This window comes from Pungitius pungitius, chromosome 17 (assembly GCF_949316345.1).
Source record: "Pungitius pungitius chromosome 17, fPunPun2.1, whole genome shotgun sequence".
NCBI classification, from domain to species: Eukaryota; Metazoa; Chordata; class Actinopteri; order Perciformes; family Gasterosteidae; genus Pungitius; species Pungitius pungitius.
The window spans coordinates 16,668,336-16,692,289 of record NC_084916.1 but is presented as its reverse complement, the minus strand read 5'-3'; the positions used below and the strand labels follow the sequence as shown (position 1 = coordinate 16,692,289).

Genomic DNA, 23,954 nt, shown 5'->3' with positions numbered 1-23,954 from the left:
CACTTTAAACTGGACAGATGTGTGCTGAATTCACACAATCCCGCGAACCGCCACGTTCCCGCTCTTTTCACTGTGACGCCATGGATCGGGGGGGGGGTCGGTGCACTTTGACCGTGTGGAGGAATGGACGTCGGTGCGCCCGGTTGTGCTCACAAAGGGGCATCGAACCTCCTGCTCGGGTTTGCATCTGCTCAGCAGGGCGGGAAACCGCGTCCATCGGGAACGCCGCTGGGGGCGGGATCACGTGCGTACGCCCCCCCCCACCCCCCTCGGCTGTCAATCACTGAGCCACCCAATCAGGCACCACGGGGGTTAAAGCGCATCCTGAAGACGCCTCTACGTGTAGCCCGAGGACGTGAGGATATCCACCACTACACCCCCCCCCACCCCCCAAAAGCCTCAGTGAAAGAGCCCCGGTCCACCTAATGATGGTCCTGACATTTCTGCCCACAGCGTTTAGAATGTCACGCTGCGCGCCCACTCACAGTGAAGGTTTGCCTATGATGTGGCAATTAGAGGGGGAGGCCTTTTTTTTAAAAGAGTGGGCGAGGAAACCTGCCAACGCTACGGGGACAATGTGACGGGACGTCAGGCTCAGACCGCTGTGGGGGGGGGGGGGGGGGGTGGAGGGGGAGAGGGGGAGAGACATGAACTCCACGTCGGCCTGGTAACGCCATCGCCGCTGTGGGAGGAGCCACGTTGGATGATGGGTTTATTGTCGCTACATTTCGGTCTCATTTTCGCGTCTCACGAGAGTCTCCGAAGCGTTTGAATAAACTCAAAGAAAGGGAGTCAACGGAGGCCTTGTTGGATTCGCAGTGCGCCATTTGTGGCGTTTCACATCTTCCAGAAGGACAACGGTCGTTCACGAGAGATTCCTTGGAGGGATCAGACAGACCTACAACTGAAACATTTAGCACTCTAGGTTCCATCCCCCATCCCAAACCCCACCCCAAGCGCAGATATTACATTACTCCTCTTTTTTTTCCTCACGCTCTTGCTCTTATTTGCTATTTCAGTCTCACTTGATTTTCTCCAGTAAACATTCGGGACACAGTTCAATAAAAAAAATATATATATAAAAAAAAAAGCCAAACACAATTTTGCTTCCCTGTTTCCCTCAGCGAAACCCTAAAGGCCTGCTGTTTGCACAAATCCCTTCTCTGTCCTCATCCAACAACACCAGGTTACCGGGGAAACGGCAGCGCTCATCCTGTGTAAATATTTGAACTCTCACTGGTTGGCTAGGACACCGGGGGGGGGGGGGGGGGGGGGGGAGGGGTCAACAACGGGCGCCTCAAAGTCACGACCTCGGCTCACCACATGGCACATTCAAACCATGAGGTCCAGACCTCTGCACTTCACAACATGGTGATGGTCATGTGCATACCATATGCAAAGTTGACATTAGGTCTTTAACACATTAGTTATTTAGTAAGGGGCAACATCAGATAATCTGAGACGGAGATGTCTCACCTCCTGAGGCTCTGAAGATGGCTTTTGAGGTTTTAATAAATATAAACCTCCATTAACAGCAAAGTGAAAAGGGGCCATAATGGACTCATCGTATCTGCTTATCGGTCAGTGTTGGTTGTTGTTGTTTAAAAAAAGAAAAGAAAAAAAAACTAAAAAGGAGAACATGGAGATGAAGATGTGTGGTGTCCCAGCATTCCTTCCACAGCCGATCAATCACTCCGATGCATCACTCTGCTGCCTCATGGAGTCACACATGACTCAACAGCGGTGTGTGATGGAGAGGAGATGCACCAGGGCGTCTTCATCCTGCCTTTTTATATCTTTACTGGAGGAAGTCGGTTAAAAACAGACACGCAACAAGTAAAACTGCATATCATTCAGTCATTTATAATATTATGAAGGGAAAAATAGCTTAAATAATTTAACAAATCAGTTGCTTGTCATTCGGATGTTAAGAATGCAAAAAATGATTTAAAAAAAATCTAAATATAGATTAGACTTCGATATAAAAAATTGGAAACGTAGTAGTTATAATAATATACAATAAATTCACAGAGGAGGAGGAACAGGCAGAAAGCCATATTTAAATATTACAATATCAGAAAAATGAATATACATAGAGAATAACGTTAGACTTCAGCTAATTTAATCGATCTTTTTTCTTTGATGTGAACATCTAGTTATTGAGCGGAGTGCACTAATTCCTAAACATGTACACTTATGTCCATTTACAGAGGGCATTGACTTGTGTGTCAAGTTATTAGTCTATTCAAACAACATGAATTACTCAGCATATGATAGACCGAATGAGGAAGCAGGGGGGTGCGTTCACACAGAGCCCCCCCCCCCCCCCCCCCCCCCCTTCTTAAATGTGTCTAAATTCCCAGGAGGAAGCAGCTCAGTGTTATAGTCATAATCCTCAGATCTTCATATTGCATTCATGTGTGACGAAGCTCAACATTGTGAGATTTCATCACATTTCATTGTACACCCAAACAAATCGTTGATCCTATAAAACAAAAAATGAAAAGAAAAAGTTGAAATATTTTTTGTTAATCCTTGTAGAATAGTGGCTTTTTGGGTCTATCGCTATATGGAGTCCAAGCTGCACCAGTTCTCTTGTTTCCAGCTGAAATGAGCTTGAGCATCAATAAACACCAGGGTCTGATAAAAAGCCCCCTGTCTCTGAATATTTTTTTACCCAATATCAGGAGGAAATGAAGGACAAAAAGCTCATTTTTTAATTCCCAGCTGTATTGTCAGCTAAATAAGGTCCTAGGGATACTTATTAGGGAGGCACGGAGTGTCTCATTGATCAAATGAGGATGTGAATACAAAGTGACGGGGCTGTGACTTCTGCTCAGCTCATTGTGGACCCCCCCCCACCCACCCAAAAGTGTCATTATCAAAAGTCAGTGCGCAGCGTCTGTTGGGCGGCATGCAGACAGCGCAGCATAGAGCGGAGAGATATTTCCCAGAGGAAGCGCAACAAACTCAACTCAGATTAAGTTTGGAGAACAAGGGAAATAACGGAAGACTTTGTTAAAACGCCTCAAAAGAGAGAAAATCCTCCACCGGCGGCTCCTCCTTGACAAATCGCCCCCCGAAACTGGCCGGCGAAGCCGAGGGAAGGTGAGAGCAAGGAGAGCCGCTTCTGGAACCCGGAGCGGGGGGGGGGGGGGGGGGGGAAGGAGAGAACGCGGCGGCGGGTTGAGTCGCTGGCGGCGGACAGCTGTGGCGGTTATAAATACGCCGGCATCGCGAGCAGGCATCTGTATCCCTGAGGAGAGACGAGCTGCCGTCTAAAAATAGCCGTCTCTGCCTCCACTGGATTTGATTAGCCCTGAAGAAACTGTGCCCCCCCCCCCCCCCCCCACCACCAACAGTCCTCCTGTGTGTGTGTCTGTTGTCTGCAGACCAGCTCGTTCCTCGCTGCACACAACCACGGAGGCGCTCTCCTTGGTCACTGCTTACATGGGGGGGGGGGGGGGGGGTGCGTCTGTAGTGGGATCTAATCTCCTGACATCTAAATACAATCATCTGGTTCATCGGTGCCGCTGACCCGTCCGCCTGCTTCCATCTGCTGACTGAACGCGTTCATGTTTCTGAAACTCATTTCCAGAGATGCTGTCAAAGATACCACTGCAGCGCGTCCACTCCAGTGGTATCGCACCAATGACCCCCCCCCCCCCCCCCCTGAAAAGGGACCGATAGGCCGGGGTTAAGAGGCCCAGTGAGGGCTCGGCACATTCACCTCCACACCCACCAAAAGTATATGAGTAGTTTACCCCCATTGATTAGTGGATCTGTCCGTAATGAGTCTTTCAGTGAAAGAAGTCACCGGGGGGGGGGGGGGGGGGTGTCAAGTGGTCCAACGTTACCGTCTAACAGATGCAAAGAGCGCATTGTCGTCCAAACCCAAACCTGCCTTTCTGTGAATTCTTTTGTGAAAGTCAGAGCTGGCAGTGAAACCCGGATCGCTGCTTAAAATGTCCGGCTGGGCCTCAACAATAGCTGCTGCTTCTTTCCTTTTCTCCCCCCTGTCTGAAAAGGTAGTTGTTATGCAAAGAATCCATCACCAGCAGGAACACCTGCTGGTGTTGCTGCTCAGCATGAGGAGGACATGTCAGTACAGTAGACTGTGGACGTAAAGTTATACTTCATCACACTAATGCAGCCTGCTGAATACGCTCTTCACAGTGGACAAAGGGCCTGATCTCCATCCTGATCGGTTTAGAAAATATGACCCCAAGGTCTGTTTATCTCGCTTCTCGAGACCGATGTTGTTCCCCCCCCTCCCTCCCCCGCCCCCGATGATTCACACAGGACAGAGAGGAGAGACTTTTTGTTTTTTTAAGGAAGACAGTGGCAGGTGGATGACCCGCAGCGGGCCAATTCCACTCCTCCGACATCCAAAAGTCCTCAACAACACCTTCTTCCCTGCTGATCCTCCGTCTATTTCTTCTTTCTCCTTTGCACCCTTAGCAAAAAGTTCATAAATGTTTTTTTCGTGCCTGGTTTGGAGCCCTACGTACTTCTTCAGGGTGCATCTGCAGCAAAGGTGATGCACCAAACTGTGTTCTTTTTATAGCAAAGGCAGCAATTTGGTGGAAACAATAAAATAGTTTTAGCTCAGCTTTTTGCAAAGGCGTGTGCACAGTGTGCAGAGGCCTCTCGGTATGAGCAGCGAGAGGGAGGGGCTTTATTCATTATCAGCAGAATAGGTGCAGCGACACTGCACCAGCGTGAAAATGAATAATCCCCACGCTACGAGCCGCAATCAATTTCAAAAACAGACAATGGAAAACAGCGGCGTGCATTTTGATCCGCAGGGGGGGGGGGGGGGGGGGGGGGGCGCTCTGTGCACTCGGCGGGCCGCTCATCGCTCACCTTGACGTGGCTGTACTCGGCCCTGCCGGACTCGCTGCCGGCGGCCCGGCTCTCCGACCTGGGTTTGAGGAGCTGTCGCAGCGGGCTGGAGATGGGGAGGCCCGTCACGCTGATCCCATCTGAAAAAAACAAGCGGGTGGGGGAGAGGGGGGGGGGTCACACGGTCACGAAGGAACAGGAGAGACGAGGGCGCGGCCTAACGGCGGCGGGCGCGACATGGAACCCGACTCGCACTGTTGTGATGCATTATTTTCAATGGATTTGCACCTCTGATGAGACTCTGGCTGATTTACACACGTCTCACAATCGCTTGACTAGTTCACATATGCACATTTACTTAAATGAGTGTTTAATTGCATTTGAATGTGTGGCAACATTTGCTTACTATGAATCATAAAAAAAGCTTTAGAATGAAAGTATTAGTGTTAATACTATCATAAGTGTTGTTATCATGTGTAATTAGTGCCACGATCCCAACACATGCATTCACTGATTCCTGAGAAAGTTTAGTCATTAATATCTGAAAACAATAGAAAATCTAAGATGACATTCATGGTACACGGGACAACAACTGAGTGACATTACATTTGTGACCTTGAGAGAGCAGCAGCTGTGCCGTCCAGCAGCCGCACGAGGCTCCACCACAGGCTCTGCTGCTTTCAACCCAGACACAAAGCGACGCCCGGAGCCCAGACTCTACGTCAAAGGCACCGTCGCTCTCTCTGACGTCAGCGGAGAACAGAGGCCGCGAAAGGGTGGGTGGATGGGGGAGGGAGGGGGGATTACAGGCCTGCGTGGCAGCTCGGGCGATCGGGTTCACCAACGACGACGAAACTGTAACGACCGGACGCCTGGTGAAATGGGAGCGACTGGAGAGGCAGGCAGCTGCGCCGATGGATGGAACACCGTCAGAATGGGGATTATGGCAAATCTACCCGACGACAGATTGGAATTGGGGGGTGGGGGGGGGGGGGAAGCAGCGGGAATCCAATGATTAGCCACACTAGTGAAACGCACAGGCTCAACTTTTTAAATCCCTGCTATTTACTCCGGATTCGGATCCCATGAAGTCACACGCGAGCAGAGCTGCGTCTTTCTCCCATTTGATGGATAAACCGTCAGCTCGAGTGCGTCCCGCACTCCGTCAGCACAGCCGTGGCAAACATGTCCCTTCGTGATGTAGAGCCACCGCGTTTCATTCGATTTCACTGGGCTTCACTCACAAATCGGCAGTTTTTTTTTTTTTTGTCTCTCGGGGGGGGGGGGGGAAACCTCTGCGTGGAGATTGCGGTCATCGGCCCTCGTTATTGCCTCATCCTCTGTGTCCTGCTGCTAAAGCAGGTTAGGCATGCATCACTCCCATGCATGCGGGGGGGGGGGGGGGGCGGCGTCATTCATTGCGGGGGGCGGCGCGGCTCAGGAGACAGACACACACACGCATGACGCGGTGCGTCCCGGGGCACAGGCACCGCGTGAGTAATGGGGGCGGTGATTAACGATGGCATCGCTCCCGAGTCTCAATACCACCCCCCCCACCACGCCCCCCCCCCCCCCCCCCCCCCGTTCACGCCTGCTTTCCAATCAGCATTCGTCTCGTTCTCCGTCTCACCGTCTCGGGGAGACATGGGTGGAGTCGAGGTTTCCATCAGCGGGCAGATTGCTGCTTTATTTGTTTTTTCACATTGAAACAAAACCCATTTGAGTCATTTTCCCCCCCTCATCAGAGCCCACTGCTCATCCCCATAAAATAAGATAAAAAGATTCACATTTACACACGATGGTGTGGTTATGGTGATTCTTCACGACGCTCAGCAATGACGACGCGGTAGCTGCAGATTTAAAACATGCAACACTCAAGTGTAGTTATTTCAAGTGCTCATGTCAAAGGAAATGTAATCCACATGCAGGCACTACACGGGGGGGGGGAGGGGGGGGGTCAAGTGTCCCGTGATGTTTGAGTGACAAGCGCTTTTAAAGAAAAAGGAGACAAGGCTTCAATACAAGTACAATTAACAAAATAACTAATCTAATTCCTTTCCCTTTATGGTGCTAAATGCGTTTTACTTTAAGCAGCTAGCGACACAGAAAGTGATGCAGCCGCTTGAATCAGTGTGCAGTTACAGTAGGAAAACTACCAGTAAGCTGCAAACACTAAACTGATGGTTCCGCTGCTCACATTTACGAGCTTTGATCCTGGAACATGGGACACACATCGTAGGTGTGGAAAATATGACACGTCAGAGTGTAAACATGGACACACTGTTCGATATCCTGTTGCAGGAAGACCAGTGTGAAATCAATCTGCTTATTTGATGAAACTGCTGGGTTTATATCATTGTGGTTGAAATGCACTTATTGGACGTCACTTTGTTTGTATTTACATTTGTACATTTATCCAGAGTTTAACATATCCACTAAAGATGGACAACCACTTTTCACTTTGACATGTACTTTTTATTTATTCTACGGCTACTGACTGACTGTTACCTTCACCTCCACATGGTCAGAGATCCATCTTCTGATAAGATGGAGATGGTCACCTGTCTAACGGTGGGTTCCCGTTTTTTTTCATCGATGTCACGGGGTCCAACGCGATGAAGCCCGCCGCGTCGAGGCCCGTTAGTCTTGATGCGATGACACCACTTCCCTTCTGATCCTGAGTTGGGGCGTCGTTCCTCTCAGAGCGGGACGCGGAGTGAGGGACGAACCACTCTGAGGGTAAATCAATGGGGGCCCCGGCCCGGTTGGGTTAAGCAGCGTTTCCTGTGGCTCTGTCTGCTTCGCCCCTTCTGCCTCAGCGGAAAGCACCAAGGACATCGAGTACAGAGCTGCCAGGCAGCATTACAGTTAAGGGTTGACTTTCTCCTCAATCCAAATACAGGCTGATCAACACACACACACACACACACACACGCACACACACGGAAACATTCCAACGTGCGAGTCGGGACACACACACACACACCGATTCCCACCTTCGGTGTGCGGCCCAACAGTCAGATCATCACACGAAGGCTGCAAGTCAACGGGCGCTTGCAGCGATGTCAAATTTAGAGGCGCCGACGTAACGCAACGTAACGTAACGCGTAGCGCACACATCAGAGAGGCTGCGCAGCGTCTCGCACACCAAAAGCGGCGAGGCATCATGCGCCCTCGGGCCGTGCAGCTGGAAAAAAAAAAAAAAAGTAACCCTTTTAAAACATGGCAAACTAAAAGGAGAACTTTCAGTTCATTCATGACTTATGAAAGGAAAAGACACTGTAAATGTTACAAGTGGACATTGAAAGGTGGTGCAGAGAGCGCCACAGTTTGACGCGGGGGGGCCACTGAAGAAGTATTTTCTTTTTCCCTTCTTTATTCATATATGCAAATTCCTCGTTTCACCTGGACTTGTGTTCTCGACCAAGCAAAATCACTGCTGGCTGTAGCTCCATATTTAGCGTATAGTCCTCTAATCTCATTTTGGACCTGGGTCTGGTATGTGTGGAATACCCAACGAGAGGCGGAGTGTAAAGTAATTCCAATGAAAGCACGAGACGAACGCGGTCCATTTAGCGCGCACGTTCCTTGGTGCTGTGAAGAAATGCAGCAAATTGGACTAAGTGGAAATGAAATACAAAATGTAGAAGGGACTACCAATTTGTTGGCAATGGTTTAGTTCACTAACTCTATGCAGAAGGTGGGAACAAACTAAAAGAATATTCTGTTTCCCTACTCAGTGTAGAAAAAGGGCAACAATTCTTCAGTAGTTGTTTTGGTGCATTTAAGTTTTAACATATAAAGATAAAACATAGATGCTTTGACTTGTTTGAACACAGATAATTAGTGTGTTTTTTAGAATACTAATTGTGAAACAGAGCAGAAAGGTACATCTATCTACTATGGTTATTAAAAATATGATCGATATTGTTCACGGTTCTGGAAGTGGAGTCAGACCTGTGCAGTAATTTAACAATACAATGGAACGCCTTTGAAATAACTGACCGAAAATAGTTTAGTTCATTTTCGACAAAATGTGGCCAGTTCTGAAAGAATTACTCGCTCATATCTTCAATGACAAAAACAATGTCGCACGCGTCTGAATCCCTGCATCACATTAATGGGAATGTTGTGATTGGAGGGGTCTCAAATGTTTTATAGTGTTAATACTGAAAATATATAATGTATTAACCTTTAATAAATGTTGCAAACTAAGGGGAATAGACTTCATGCAGACAAGTGCAGCGATTAAGTTATTGTGGTGGTACTGCACTAGATAGAGGAGACGCAGAACAGAGGAGATGCTGCAGGGCGACCACGAGTTGCATCGCATGTTAAAAAGCACTGATTAATGAGGCCCCGATGCACGGCTCATTTCAAGGTTTTCGGCTCCCCAGGCAAGTCGTTTTTACATTTCCCCTTAGTACAAAATACACAAACAAGGTTATGTTGCCTCTAACAATGTGATTCAGAAACAGTACGATGTGACGACATTAAAAAAAAAAAAGGCATGTGTGATTATGCTCGGCGATTATGCAACACAACTGAACAGCTGTTGGAGGCATCAATCGTGCCTAATTGAGACGCTTGATGAGCAAAAATGGCAGAAATTTGTCATCTTCCACGAGAGAAAACTGTGTTGATGCAAACACACAAACACCACGTTATTGAGGTGATTTTGTGAATGTATTCAAACGATAGAAAGCATCAAGCGTTTCCCCCTAAGGTCCCCATAACAACTGAATTCAGAGCTGCTGTTTGGACGATGTCTTACCTCCTTAATCCACCCCCACAACCCCCCCCCCCCCCCCCCCCCCTCCAACACAATTACTGCTCAGCTAATTAAAACATTTGAACGGCGTCGCAGGGAGCTGGTGCCGGGATGAACACTCATTTATTTACTTTCTCGGTCATTTGATTCCGCACACAGAAAGTGCACAATCTGCATTTATAACATGTATCACAATGTCTCCGTCCGCGGCAGGAGAAGCAACGCGATGAAAGGCCTTCGGGGAGAAGGTAAGACTTCGAGGGAGGAGAAATGTACCCGGGAGCGACAGGAGGGAAGTGGCGCCTCGCTCTCATTACCGCCGACTCTTAAACAAGGAAGCTGAAGTGCTTCGGCATCCCGGGACGTCTGAAACAATTCCACCGCCAAATCGACTCGGAGACGACGGAAGGAGAAAAAAAAAAAAATGTTTGCCTCGGTGGGAACAACTGCACCCAAATGCCGGTTCAATAGAGACGACTAACTCAATCAATGCGGTCCACAGCGGCCCGGCAATAAATCAAACCTCCAGGAAGGCTTCGGGGTTCGTGCTTCAGAGTATTGACTCAACTTTGAAGACTGTTGTTGGGGGAGGGCGGGGGGGGGGTGTGTCCATCTGTACCCAAATGTAATGCATGAAACAGCCCACTCTGTGTCTCCATTGTCATGGCAACCTGTGCAGCACAAAAAGCGCTTGCTTCGCCCCCCCACCCCCCCACACTCACTCACCATCATTGAGGTCCTGCAGCAGGCTCTCCTGACCGGAGAAGTCCAGCTCCACTTTGATGTGCACGGTGAGGGTCACGGCCTGGCCCGACTTCAGAGGCAGGCGGGACGAAGCCTCCTCCAGCTCCCAGCTCAGAAACTCCCCAAACACCTTCTCTGCACGCGCACACACACACACACACACACACGGTAGAGGCAAATTAAAAACAAGCAAATGCAACAAAACTCATTCTCAAAATGAATTACAAAGCATTTGGTGGGCTGATTCCTGCCTGGGTTTCTTGAGGGGGGGGGGGGGGGGGTTTGGAGAAAGAACAACACGGCTTGTGCTTGTGAATAACCCAAAAGGTAAAAATGTGCACACCCGAGCAGTCTGCTTTCTGCAGGTTGAGCGTCACTACGATGTGCTTTTTTTTTTCTTTTTTTTTTTCTCTTTCCCCCGGAACAAAAAAACCCGCTGATTGGCTCCCCGGGTGCAGGCCCGCGTCGCCCATGCTCGCCTCCACCCGAGACGAATGAATCGGCTGCATCCCCTTCAGCAGCGAGCGGCACGCCGGCTGAATAGAGCGCGTGTTCCTGTGTGCGCAGGTGAGACGTCGCTGGGGGGCGGCGAGCGGGCGGATGTTAAACCGAAGGGGGGGGGGGGGGGGGGGGGGGGGAGATGCAGCAGGAGCCACAGCTTACACGTCCCCGCCTGATAACCCCGGAGCCCGTAGGATCCTCGAAGGAGGATGTGAGCGTAGGCGGCGTTAGGTAAAGAGTTTGTGAATAACGCTGCAATTTAAATATTCATAAACTCCAGAGCTCCTTGTAGAAGAGGGAGAGATGGAGGAGGAGAGGAGGAGAGGAGGGCAATGATGTAAAAGCAATGAGATTGGACATATTACTCCACAGGTAGACATCCAGGACGACGCGTTATTATCCAAATCGTCCAGATCGAGTCACGAGGGGGATTCAGGATTATTATGCAGATGCAACGTAGGGATCAATCGGTACAACCTCAATTTTAAACTCGGTCGGGAACACTTTACATTTAAATCCTACTTTGATGGTTTCGAGTAAGACAGAATTTGCCGGCAAACATTTGTAATGGAGAAATTGACACCGACATTACAACAACACTGGGCGATATTGGACCACCAAAACCTTTGATTCTTTTCTTTATACTTTTTTTTAATTATTATTATTTTTATTTTTTTTGTATAAACTGAGAAGAGACCAGAGCGGAGAAGCGTCATCGCTGCCCCCTCGTCTCCTGTGGAAAGTGTTTTGTCCTCATCGGGACATTTGATACGAGTGCACGTAAGTGTTGTGGAGGACAGCCGAGCCGCCCTGGTGTTCATACCCACGGAGCACCAATGGGGTGTCGCCGACGGACAAAAGGTCAGACCGGGCTCATTTTCTGGCTATTCACAGAGGACTCTGCTTATGTAAATACCACACAATGGATCACTGTATGAAGAGTGTGCTTTGTTATCCCGGGGCTTTATGAATATTTCTGCTTTTGTTTTTTGGAGAAACCAATCTCCCCCCCCCCAAACCCCAGAAAGAGTAATGCGTGTTTGTTCTGCCGCAGATGTCTTCCCATTGTGGCTCTCCATCTTTTATTCATTCGCTTCCCACAGAAAAATGCGACAGGGCCCCCTTCAGCCCGTCTGAAGCCTCCGGCGGGTCGGAGCTCAGAAGGCACAGGCGGGTGGGGGATAATTAGGAGGTAACGCGATGACCAGGGACGCCGCCTCCCATCGCGACACCACGGCCTCCGTCGTCAGGGACGCCGCGACGGGCGACGCATGCGGCACCGAGGCGCCCGCAGTAGGATCCCATCGGGGATTTAGACTGGAGACTTATTTATTCGCCAAATACACACATCCTTCCTGCCTATTGCAGTCTTAGCGTGGCATCTTCAGCCTCTCCATTTGACAGTAGAAAATGATGGATTTGTTTCATTGATTATTTGTATTACTGCGAGGAGAAGGGTTGCATTGAGTGTGTTGTGACTCTTGTAGGTTTGTCATTCGCACACTTTGGAAAATAATGGATGACTGAGACTTTAAAACTGGGTGTGAGATCTCGCATGAACTAATTGAAACATGAAAAAATAAATGAAAATTCATTACAACATTACAGAGATGTAGGCCTTATGAGAGATCCTAATATTTGGAACAATCACTGCTGTATCCTCTTCATATGTAACGTTTCAATAATGCAGCCAAGTGTGCATTAATAATCACAAACGCTACTCGAGGACATTGAGGAGGAGGCATGAGACAAGAAGTTATTTTGAATGTTTTTAGGGCAGTTTGACCTGGACGGGTAGTCGGGGCTACTGGAGCGCCCTACTAGTTAGCACTGACGGGCTGATTACCCCTCACTCTAAGGGGGGGCTTAACGGGTCGTTTGTACACAAGTTAGAGAAAAGCACTAAAAGTGAGGAACGTATTGAGCATCGCAGGACGAGGCCGATGAGCCTGGGACCGAGGATTCGTTAGTGCACCTCGTCTTCAATTAAACACAGAATCCGTGGGCTATTTTGGAAATGTCAGAGCAATTCCACACTGGCCTGCAGCAACCTCGTCTTTTCATTGGTACCGCATGTTTAAGGATAACTGTTTAAAAAAAAAAAACAAGAAGGTAGACTTAAGCACAATGTCCCCATTTAGAACCTGTGCATCAAAAGAAGTCGACATTTCGGAATAAGTTCCCCACTCGGGGTAAAGTACAGGTATACATTGTCAACATTATAATGCTGAGCGACACATCGTCCATTGGATGGAGGCTCATTGACAGTTTATCACTCTGCCGGACTGCCAACCACGGCCAGCATGCAGGTTTTTTAGTATTTTTGTGCAAAGCAGGAGTTGTCGTCTTTTTGTCGTCGTCAGTGAGTGGAATGTTGGGAAATGTCGCTGCCTGTTTCAGTAGCACAGCTGCTTTGAGAGAGACACACAGCCGGTCAGAGTGAGGTGGAACTGCAGAGATGTGAGCACTTGAGCAGGTGTTGAACAAAGACACAAGAGGGAAAAGCCAGGGGGGGGGGGGTGTGATGTGCCAAAAACTTGACTGAAACAGCGCTGATAACACACACGACATTCATTATTTGGGGGGGGGGGGTTTCCCCACCTTCTATGCATGCACATCACCCACAGAGTCTCATTCCCGTCTTCTTCGAGCCTTTCAGGTCCGGTATTTTTGCCCCAGTTTTCAACAGCGTCCTCATTTCCGTTGACGAGGAACTCATCTTCCTGGAACACCGCCGCTCTCCTGGCTTCAAAGCCCCCGTACTGAGGGAAGTGCACTCGGCTCGGCTCGGCTCGTGTTCTGCCAAAACCAGCGGATCGTGCTTCTACACGCCCCTACGCGACCTGCGTCACATCCACTGAGGTGTTCCTCCACCCTCAAACAAACCCAAATCCATTTCCTCATGCCTCCATCACTGCGACTCACTTTTATTCAACCCCACCATGATGATTTAAAGAAGGCTATATACAGTGAATGCACTGCGACAACCACCTGTTGGTTCATTACACAAAGGGGTCCTCACCTTTGGTGCTGAGGATCTTGGACGTGAGCTCCAGAGTCTCGATGTCCTCCGATCCGATGTTCTCCAGGGTAATGGTCAGCTGCTGGGTCTCTCCGTTAAAAAGCTGCAGGGACACCGTGCTGGACAGCTCCTCTCTGGACGTGGGCTGAGACGCGTGGGCTGACCTGTTCAGGTGTGTGGAGGAGGGACGACTGTTCAGTGGTGATTCAAAGTACAACGTGATGATTCTTTTGAGGTTGTTCAAATGTTGTACACGCAATGTGGCAAGTTGCGGATAACCAGATATGTATGAAAAAAGCCCCACGCTTTGTTTTATACATTATTGTGCTTATTGGGAAAGACTTAACACTGGGTGAATTATGACATATCTGTTTGGCAGTACGTTGATCAAATGTACAGTCTATGACCCCTGGCACAATGACTGAATCATCATTCAAATAAGTAAATGCACACTCATTACCATACAGCAGAGAACTGATCGCCATCTCCGTCAAATAAATTCTGGCTCAATTTCAGCCTTTTGCATCGTGGCCAGGTTTTTAAATTGGCTGTCAAAGGCAAAAAGGCCCGCGGCAGATGCTTCGGCTGTCGCCGGGCCGACGGCATCTGTCGCTGCACAGCAATGAGACTACTGGAGCACGAGGGGGATGTTCGAAGATTACGAAAGATCAATGCAAGCGTTTCCTACAACTTCAGCACACCTCATTACGCATGCACACAGCAAACATCAGAACGCAGCGAAAGCTCTGCCCGAGGCCAGAATTACGACGCCGGTCCTCAGCGGCAGCCAGGCACCAAAACTCAGTTTTCATGAGTTGATTTATCGAGCAGTAAAGTAAAGACACAAAAACAACAACAACAACAAAAAAGTTCTAACACGGTTAAACTACGGTGGACCTACGCCCTCCACAAAATGATGGAAATTACACCTAATATTTTAAAACTGATGTTTGAAATGTGGAAAAAAAAAAGAAAAAAGAGGAAAAAAAAGAAGATAAAAAGCAGCTCTGCGCTGAAGGGAAAAACGATATTGAAAGAGTCAACGAGGCACCTGTTAAACGGAGGTCAGAGCTGAAGGTCTACCTGTGTGCCCGGTGAGAGCACCTGAGGGACCACGCACCACGCATCACATTTGTATTCCATTTGCTTCGTGCATCTGAAACGGAACTCTTCCATCGCGGGAGAATAGAGAGATTTTCCACATCAAAAGCTGCCGAAGTGCTGCACTCACAAGCATGACCTAAAAAGTGGATTCTTCTGCAGCTCCCCTGTCAGAATGATTTACAACTCTCCGCCAAGGCGCTTTACTTGGGAGTAATTTAACCCGTGCTTTCTCCTCTTCGGTCTCCTATTTTCACCCCGTAGAAAATGTCCCCGCCACAGACAGTGAAAACAGGAGAACGTTTGAATTACCCAAAGCCATTAGTGCTGGTTCAAGACATTTAAGCTGCCATTTAGATGCACGTTTGAGTCAAATGTGCAACATGGACTAGTTAATCACATTTAAACTAACAATGTGTAGAACAGTTCAAGTCAGACACTTTGTTATAATATTAGAACTTATTGTCACTGGCAGTGTATTTGTTTTACAGTACTTATACTCACTGTTACTTCTAGAAATGTATTTTTTGGGGCACAGTTAAAGAGAGAGAGGGGTCAGGATCTGGTTTCTGGATAAAAAGGTGAACGTTTTAGTGGCAGTAGCATTGAGCCGGTGTTTGGTGTGTAGGTTATGAGCAAGTGGAGTGCAAATTGCTGAATTCCATCTCCCCCCCAAAATTTCGACACACTTGAAGTGTGACACAGCTGGCATTTATGAAATATAACAACAACAAATAACATGAGCTTTGAGCCAATATAGCCTTCTCTTTTTTAATCAGAATGAAACTCGAATGCGAATTCATGCTTAAACGTTCCGTAAGCAATGTAAATAATTGCCATGAGACTTCTGCTCCTGTGGCACAACAACAGTTGCACCAGTAGTGTTTACCAGAGATGTGCTCACTCAGCACAAGAAATCCAAACAGTGCAAATGCACCAAAACCAAAGGGTTCCTCACCGGGGCAGCGACGTGCTGAGCTGGAGACGAGGCAGGGAGGGAATGACCTCCACCAAAGAGCCGCTGGTCTTCACACTGGGCAGGCCCTCCAGCAGGCAGTCGCTGGTCACCCCAAACACCGCCGTGTGGTACCCTGGGTTAGACACGTGTTCAGTTCTACGCTGTGAGGGACGGGGGGGGGGGGGGGGGGGGGGGAAAGCCTCAAGTCTCACTGCGGCCGGACTCACCGTTGACCGTGATGTTGCCGGCTGTGCGCGGGACGCCGACCAGCGTGACCGGGTACAGGCCCGACTCGGCGGGCAGGGACAGCGCGGCGGGCAGGGATTCGAACTCCACGCCGGATGTCAGCAGGCCCTGAAAACAGGAGCCGACGGAACATGTTGACGAGAAGGAAAGCAAAGAAACCTGCACTTCCTTTAGGGAGAGAAAAAAAAGCCTCCATCACATAGAACAACAATTTTCTGTTACGCCCCATATGTTACCCTTCTGAGAAACACGCATGTCAATTGAAATCTGAAAAAGAAGTATTAATAACGCTGGTTTCTTGTATGTCGCGTTTTCAGTCAGCCGCCGCATTAATCAAACATCTACAAACACACACACACACACACACACCTGTACCTTGGTGATATTTAAGTGGTGGACCGATCACGTGACCCAATAGTGCAATAGGGACGACGGCGTGGGGGATTCTGAATGAGTCGGCGAAGACTCATTCGTAGTCAGAAAAGCCTTCTGTGTGGCTTTGAAGTCTGACTGACTCCATATTCACACTCCTCGTACACACGGGCTGCACGAGGCAGACCGAGGTGACGTAATGGCTGCATCAATCCCCCCGACAGCAGACACTACCTCACCGGAGGGAAGGCTGCCCTTGCGCTGGCTTCGGGACCTTGATTTAAGCGGCCATCATTTACCATCCGATTACCAGCTACGATTATCATCCACAGCTACGATTATCATCCACAGCTACGATTATCATCCACAGCTACGATTATCATCCACAGCTACGATTATCATCCACAGCTACGATTACCATCCACAGCTACGATTATCATCCACAGCTACGATTACCATCCACAGCTACGATTACCATCCACAGCTACGATTACCATCCACAGCTACGATTACCATCCACAGCTACGATTACCATCCACAGCTACGATTATCATCCACAGCTACGATTACCATCCACAGCTACGATTACCATCCACAGCTACGATTACCATCCACAGCTACGATTATCATCCACAGCTACGATTATCATCCACAGCTACGATTACCATCCACAGCTACGATTATCATCCACAGCTACGATTATCATCCACAGCTACGATTATCATCCATACCTACGATTACCATCCACAGCTACGATTATCATCCACAGCTACGATTATCATCCACAGCTACGATTATCATCCACAGCTACGATTATCATCCACAGCTACGATTATCATCCACAGCTACGATTACCATCCACAGCTACGATTACCATCCACAGCTACGATTATCATCCACAGCTACGATTACCATCCACAGCTACGATTACCATCCACAGCTACGATTATCATCCACAGCTACGATTATCATCCACAGCTACGATTATCATCCACAGCTACGATTACCATCCACAGCTACGATTACCATCCACAGCTACGATTACCATCCACAGCTACGATTATCATCCACAGCTACGATTATCATCCACAGCTACGATTATCATCCACAGCTACGATTATCATCCACAGCTACGATTATCATCCACAGCTACGATTATCATCCATACCTACGATTACCATCCACAGCTACGATTATCATCCACAGCTACGATTATCATCCACAGCTACGATTATCATCCACAGCTACGATTATCATCCACAGCTACGATTATCATCCACAGCTACGATTATCATCCACAGCTACGATTATCATCCACAGCTACGATTATCATCCACAGCTACGATTATCATCCACAGCTACGATTACCATCCACAGCTACGATTACCATCCATAGCTACGATTATCATCCACAGCTACGATTATCATCCACAGCTACGATTATCATCCACAGCTACGATTATCATCCACAGCTACGATTATCATCCACAGCTACGATTATCATCCATACCTACGATTACCATCCATACCTACGATTATCATCCCTAGTTACCATTATTTCTTTGTTAGTTGAAAAGTCAAGCAGACAAAATGGGAAAGACTGGAAATTCCAAGGGTGGAAACATCTCACTACTTTAACCAGTTTCCAATTTCTTGCAGATTCTCAAACAAAAGACATTGAGATGTTTCTTGATTTATCTGCAGTGGAAATAACCGAGTTGACCGAAGTTCAGTAAATGAAAACGAAGAGCACAAAAAAAATCAATAAAGCACAAAACAAAGCTGCATATAAATGCCGAAGTTGTGCCGAGACGGGGAGCGGGCGCCCGTGTTGCCAGACCACAAAGTCACCTTGGCAACGGAAGACGGAGAAGTGACCTTGTGTCAGATGCCGCTCTGGTCCAACGGCAGTCACTTTGTCTGGGCGTCTCCCCCCCTCATCCTCAGCCTGTGACCTCATCCATTCACCTGCAGGTGGGCGGAGTTAACGACCTTGTGCATGTGTGCGTCAATGCGGCATGCGGGTACACAGCGTGCTGACACGCACTGAACATCAGGCGGCTTCGTATTAGGAGTGCATTTGCCAGGCAGGTTCTTCCGGCTTTAGGACTTTTTGGCCGCATAATGAATTCTCATTCGAGTTTTCCTGGTGAGCCGGCTGACTTCCTGCCAACTTCCACAAAAAAAACTGAGGCCAATGAAACAGGAAAACGCTGCACAAAACTTTTTTTCTTCTTCTTAAAAAAAATAAATCTATTTGTATGTATATTATAATGTGGAAGTCTTTTTGTGTGAATGAATCGCTAAAAGGCACCAATACTCCAAAAACACTTAAAAGACCAGAAACCTATCTGGGGACATGACTGCATCCAACTTTCTCATAATAAATTTAAAAAAAAATACACATCTATGACACATAAATGAAGATTTATTTCTACTTGCAAACCCATCATCTCCAAAAGCGACAGCTTGTTATCTATATATAATATAGTTATTTAAGATTAATGACACCTGAATAATTTCTATTTACGCGTATACTTATTTCCCTTATTTGTTTTGTTTTTTCCCTTTCCGCCCTGTAATTATTTTTTGAACACTCTTGCTTCGATAATTATTTCAAGCAACAACTCCTAACATTTCAGATGCCGGCAGTATCAGATGTTTGGAATGACATGTTACCAAAATGATTACAAAGCATGACACATTGAAAAGGTAAAGCGTAGGACCTTCCACTGACCATGTTCTCCACGCGGAGCTCGTAAGGCATGGGGTTGTAGACCATGAGCTGCACCTCACAGACGTCTCCCTGAACCCACTGGAACTCTATTCAAAAGAAGGAGAGACGAGAAGTCATTTCAATATGTCGTCTGTGGTAAAAAAAAACGACTCGCAATTAATCACCAGAGGAAAACACGCAATGAAAGAACGTGGCTATCAAAGACCAAAATCTTTCTTTAGATATATATATCCTTCTTATGTCCAAATGGAAACTCAAAAGACTGGCAACAGCAACAAAATCCAACAGAACTTTAAAATAATCAGCATGCAACATGTTTCATCTCCCTTGATCAAACTGTAAAAACCAACAAACTACCCAGAGAGTTGAGTGGGAGACTATCCTTTAATTATTCTTTTTCAATTAATATAAATCTGAACAAGTGACCTCGTGGTTCACGGCCACCGTCTTAATCCCGACTCCACAGGGGCGCTCTTGGCCCGCGGCGTTAACTTCCTGGAGTCACCGCGCGCTGCCAAGAACGGGTCTGGCACATCAGTCCACCAAGAACCCGATAAAGCCTTCTGCGCGGAGCCCCGAACACCCCACAGCGGTTTATTGCCACGGCAACCGCAGCGACCACCACGGCAACCGCGGTCTTTGCCCCGTCTCAGGAGTACCTGTAATTGTGCGGACCTAATTAAACGGACTTCAAAAGCAAGTGACCCTCTAACGCGTGGGCTGGCAATGCATTATGGGTGTTGAACCTTTGAGAAAAACGTGTAGCCCTTCAAACTGTTAGTGATGGAACAAGGAAGAAGAAAGCTCTGCACCTCCACTAAACCCGTCTCCATTCTGAGATGCAACCCACTGTGGGGTTCAACCCGAGAGCCCGTTGTTGCATATAGAGACTTGCAAAACAGGGCCTGGAAATCCTACTTGGACCATGGGATGAAAAGAGATTTCTGCAGGGCAAACCCACGCCGTGCACCTTGGGAAATTAAGCCAGTCAAAAGAAAGATATCTATGATAAGAATGTCTGGAAACCTCAGGTCTGGCTCAGAGGCACGCTCTCATCGCCAGCCAATTAAGCACCTCAGAAAGTAGAAAAACAAAGTGGTTCGCTGCTATCTTATTTGTATTGCCTCAGTCCAAACTCCTCGCGTGGCCACTGAGATTCTGCAGAGATTCTCCAAAGGCTTCGGCGCCTTCAAACTTCCTCGAACGAGGCGATAATGAACATCTTGAGCCGGCGCGTGGCTGCACGGATGGTTTAAACATTGCTTTGGTTTGTTTTCCCAATAAAAAAAGTGCAATGTGTGAGATTGGAAAAACATACTGAAAATTGACAGGGATTGATTTCCCCTTTTCTACCAAGTCAAAATAACCTAAAATGTACAATAGTCAGCTATCCAATGAAGCAGAGTCTGCATCCCGGCTCCTGCACAAGTCTTCTTGAAACAAAATACGGGTCGTTGTCTTGTTTCTACCACTTTGTGTTCGTTCCATCAAAGAAACCCTCAAAACGAACACAGACGCTGTGAACAACGCGCTCCGGTTCTCCTCCAACTCCGGCCCAAACGCGTTGCCCCTTTAAAAAGGAGAAATGCTGTTGTACCATCTTTCTATGCTGAATAATACATGCGCAGCGGCGGCTGGGCACGGGAGCAAACGGGGTACGCGCCAAATGAAGCGATGCACGGAACTAAAGCCGAGCTAGCGAGCTGCTTTCACATTAAGAATAATTACTCCCCCCCCCCCCCCAGGCGAAAAGCTGGGGAACATGGAGTTAATGCTGTCGATAGGAGGAATTTAAATGAGAAGAGGACACGAGGGAGAGAAGCTCACCGATCTTCTTACAGCGCTCCTCTCCTCTGTTGTGCATGATGATGGGCGAGTAGATGAAGGGGCTGGCGGTGGACATGTTCTGTCCCGGCAGGCCTTTCACTTTGTGAGGACGCAGGCTGACGGGCAGATTCAGGAGCTTCACCGATCTGGTTGGAGCGTCACAGGAAAAAGAAGAAGAAATAAAAAGGTCAGAAACCTACTGAGTGCAGTAAAAAAAAAAAAAAACACAATTACCTTATTTCTTCCACACTTGAAAAAAAAAGACTTAGCAGTGACTACTCTACACATTTCAATCAGGATCTTCAGTATTTTGATCAAATAAGTGAAAACTATTTAAAATTGTATTGTTAATGCAGCTGTATTTGATAGATTTAGTATACTTAGATAGTATTTATAGAAATAAAAGTACATAGTTATGACCCCTATAATTATATCTAGTGTAGAAATGGCACATGCCGGATAGAACAAACTGAACTGACTTTAGAAACTCCAAGCACGTCATCGAGTTAACAAAGTCCCCCCCCCCCCCCCCTCCGCTCCCCGACCTACCGAACGATGGGGAGCTTGGTGAAGGGCACCGGGGGGAGCTTCAGGCCATCAGGAAGCGTGATGACCTCCATTCCACCCGGACACTTGGACGTGTAGTTCTCCAGACTCTGGGTCACCTCTTTCTTCTCTACAGAACGCAGGAGGGAGGAAAATCAATGAGCACATGGCAGTAGAGTCCAATAAGAAGTGTGTGTGTGTATATATAGATATAAATAAAGACAACTATCCAAAGGTCAGACAGATCATCACAGAACACAATTCCCTTTCAAATTCCCCACACTGGGAAAACACGATGAGCGAGTTCACTGGACAGAGTTCATCTTTGTGACCTGCTATCATTTCCCAGACATTAATGAGAACTGGAGCAGCATTCGAGTTTTATTGTCCCATCATTAGATTCTGAGGGGACATTACTGCTCATCCGGCCAAAGAATTTGCTCTGGCTCTGCTAGCTTCAAGAGTGTTGAGAAGGACACTTAGAGGGACGGTAAAACAAGACTTCAAACAGATACACAAGTCTCCTGATGACGGCAAGACCTGTGGTTACGTAAGGCTTGTAACGTTTCTCCACAGCATTGTGCCTTAAACTAAACAATAGAGAAGAGAAGAGATCATTTTACCAAAACAGCATAAAAGTTTCAACATCCGTAAGACTTTTAACAGCAGAGCCACAAAGGTCCTTTCCTGTCCATCTGTATTCAACGCTCAACATATAGAGACACATCAAAGGAGAAATATTCCACTTGAGCAACCTGCCAAAACCTTCCCTGACGTTTGGAATGTCACGCTGCTGACAGGTGGAGACGCAGTCAACAGGAAGCCCCCCAACCTGCAGCCAACGGCCCCAGAAACATGAAACTGAATTTATATTCCAACAAAAGACTCACAAGGTCAGTCCTGAGAGCGAGGAGACGCTCTCCAGCCGACGGACTGATTGCAGCGTTTTTCTAGCCCTTGATGTGTTGTGAGGATCCCCCCCAACACCCCCCCCCCCCCCCCCCCCCCCCAACACCCCCTTTGCAGGTGTGGAGCTCGCTCCGCCTTGTTCGCACACCTCCTCTGCTGCCTCACGTTTCGCCGGGCCTCCATTGTGCAGCCAGCCGACCGAGAAATTGTGCGTCACAGGACTTCTGGTCACAACACAACGCTTGGTGTTTTTTGTTGTTTGTTTTTTTGAAGGCCCGGATGGCTCATGAGGTTTGAAGTCCACGAGGGGGACAAAGAGAAGCGGGATTGCGGTGGGCCGACCTTGATCAGACAGGAAGTCCAGCATGGTCTGCAGCAGGAAGGACAGGTGGCGCACGGACAGGCCGGGGTTGCCCATGCGACGGGACGCGTACACCAGCTCATGCAGGAGGCGCATCTGAACAGCGGCCCAGCCGCGGTGGGTACCTGAGGGAGAGGGGGGGGGGGGGGGGGGGGGGGGGGTTAACCATGGGCTGAGGGGGCTCATTGCTGACATTTAACGTGACACATCAGAGGAGCAGAGATGCATATATTTGACATAGTTGCCCGACACTTTTCAAAGTTTTGCATTTTATGATGTTAGTCGGTTTCTTTTTATCGATACTTCCTAGAGCCGCAGTAATTATTCAATTATTCATTTTTTGAACAGAAATATGCAATTATTTTAATTATTTATTCCTGCAGTCGTTTCGATTCCTGAGCCAAAACATCAGGTTAAATTAAAAAAAAAAAGCTGATCTGCTTTTCTCATGATTGTATGAAAGTTGTTGAACCTCATGAGGCTTTCTGTCACCATCGCCGTTTCAAAAGCAGCTTTGGTGCACTTTGCGTCTCAATTTGACGAAATAAACGATCAACTTCTAGCAAAATCATTTTCTGGCAACAAAATAGCCTTATTTTTTTTTGCTTTTGAATGAGGTTGTTGAAGTTATTGTTGAATATTGTACCGTGCTCTTGTGAATAATAAAAGAAAATCAATTCACTGAATATAGATTAGACCCCGAACGGCCTCTTGTAAAAACACACCAATAGTAATTCCACTCGGCTCTACTTTCAGCTCGATATCGTTTCCAGTGAAGGCGAACCCGTCTGCATTCGAGAGCAGCAGCAATCGCTAATAGCTGAACCCCCCCCCCCCCCCCCCCCCCCCGCCCCCCCCAGTTAATTTAGCTGCCGTTTTCCTCTTTTGTAAGGGACATCTTAATAGCATTGTAGCCCGACACGTAAGCGCCTCGGCCCCCTGCGAGATGCAGCGCTCCGCTCCCCAGCTGTCGGCTGTTGACTCACTAAGTGGGGAGGAAAACTGGAGGGAGGG

The 23,954-nt window shown here is 47.9% G+C and overlaps 1 protein-coding gene across 2 annotated transcripts in view; it reads right to left on the bottom strand.

Annotated features, from left to right (window-relative positions):
- The window catches only part of trappc9 (trafficking protein particle complex subunit 9), a 78,485-nt gene that overhangs the window by 44,458 nt on the left and 10,073 nt on the right, over positions 1 to 23,954 (bottom strand). For both annotated transcript variants that reach the window (XM_062558493.1, XM_062558494.1), the window contains 9 exons: positions 22,922 to 23,065; positions 21,674 to 21,800; positions 21,125 to 21,270; positions 19,298 to 19,383; positions 16,170 to 16,296; positions 15,943 to 16,075; positions 13,884 to 14,047; positions 10,343 to 10,495; positions 4,867 to 4,985 (listed from right to left, as the gene is read on the bottom strand). In XM_062558493.1, coding sequence (XP_062414477.1) covers positions 4,867 to 4,985; positions 10,343 to 10,495; positions 13,884 to 14,047; positions 15,943 to 16,075; positions 16,170 to 16,296; positions 19,298 to 19,383; positions 21,125 to 21,270; positions 21,674 to 21,800; positions 22,922 to 23,065 — 1,199 coding nt within the window. The remainder of the gene's footprint in view (positions 1 to 4,866; positions 4,986 to 10,342; positions 10,496 to 13,883; positions 14,048 to 15,942; positions 16,076 to 16,169; positions 16,297 to 19,297; positions 19,384 to 21,124; positions 21,271 to 21,673; positions 21,801 to 22,921; positions 23,066 to 23,954) is intronic.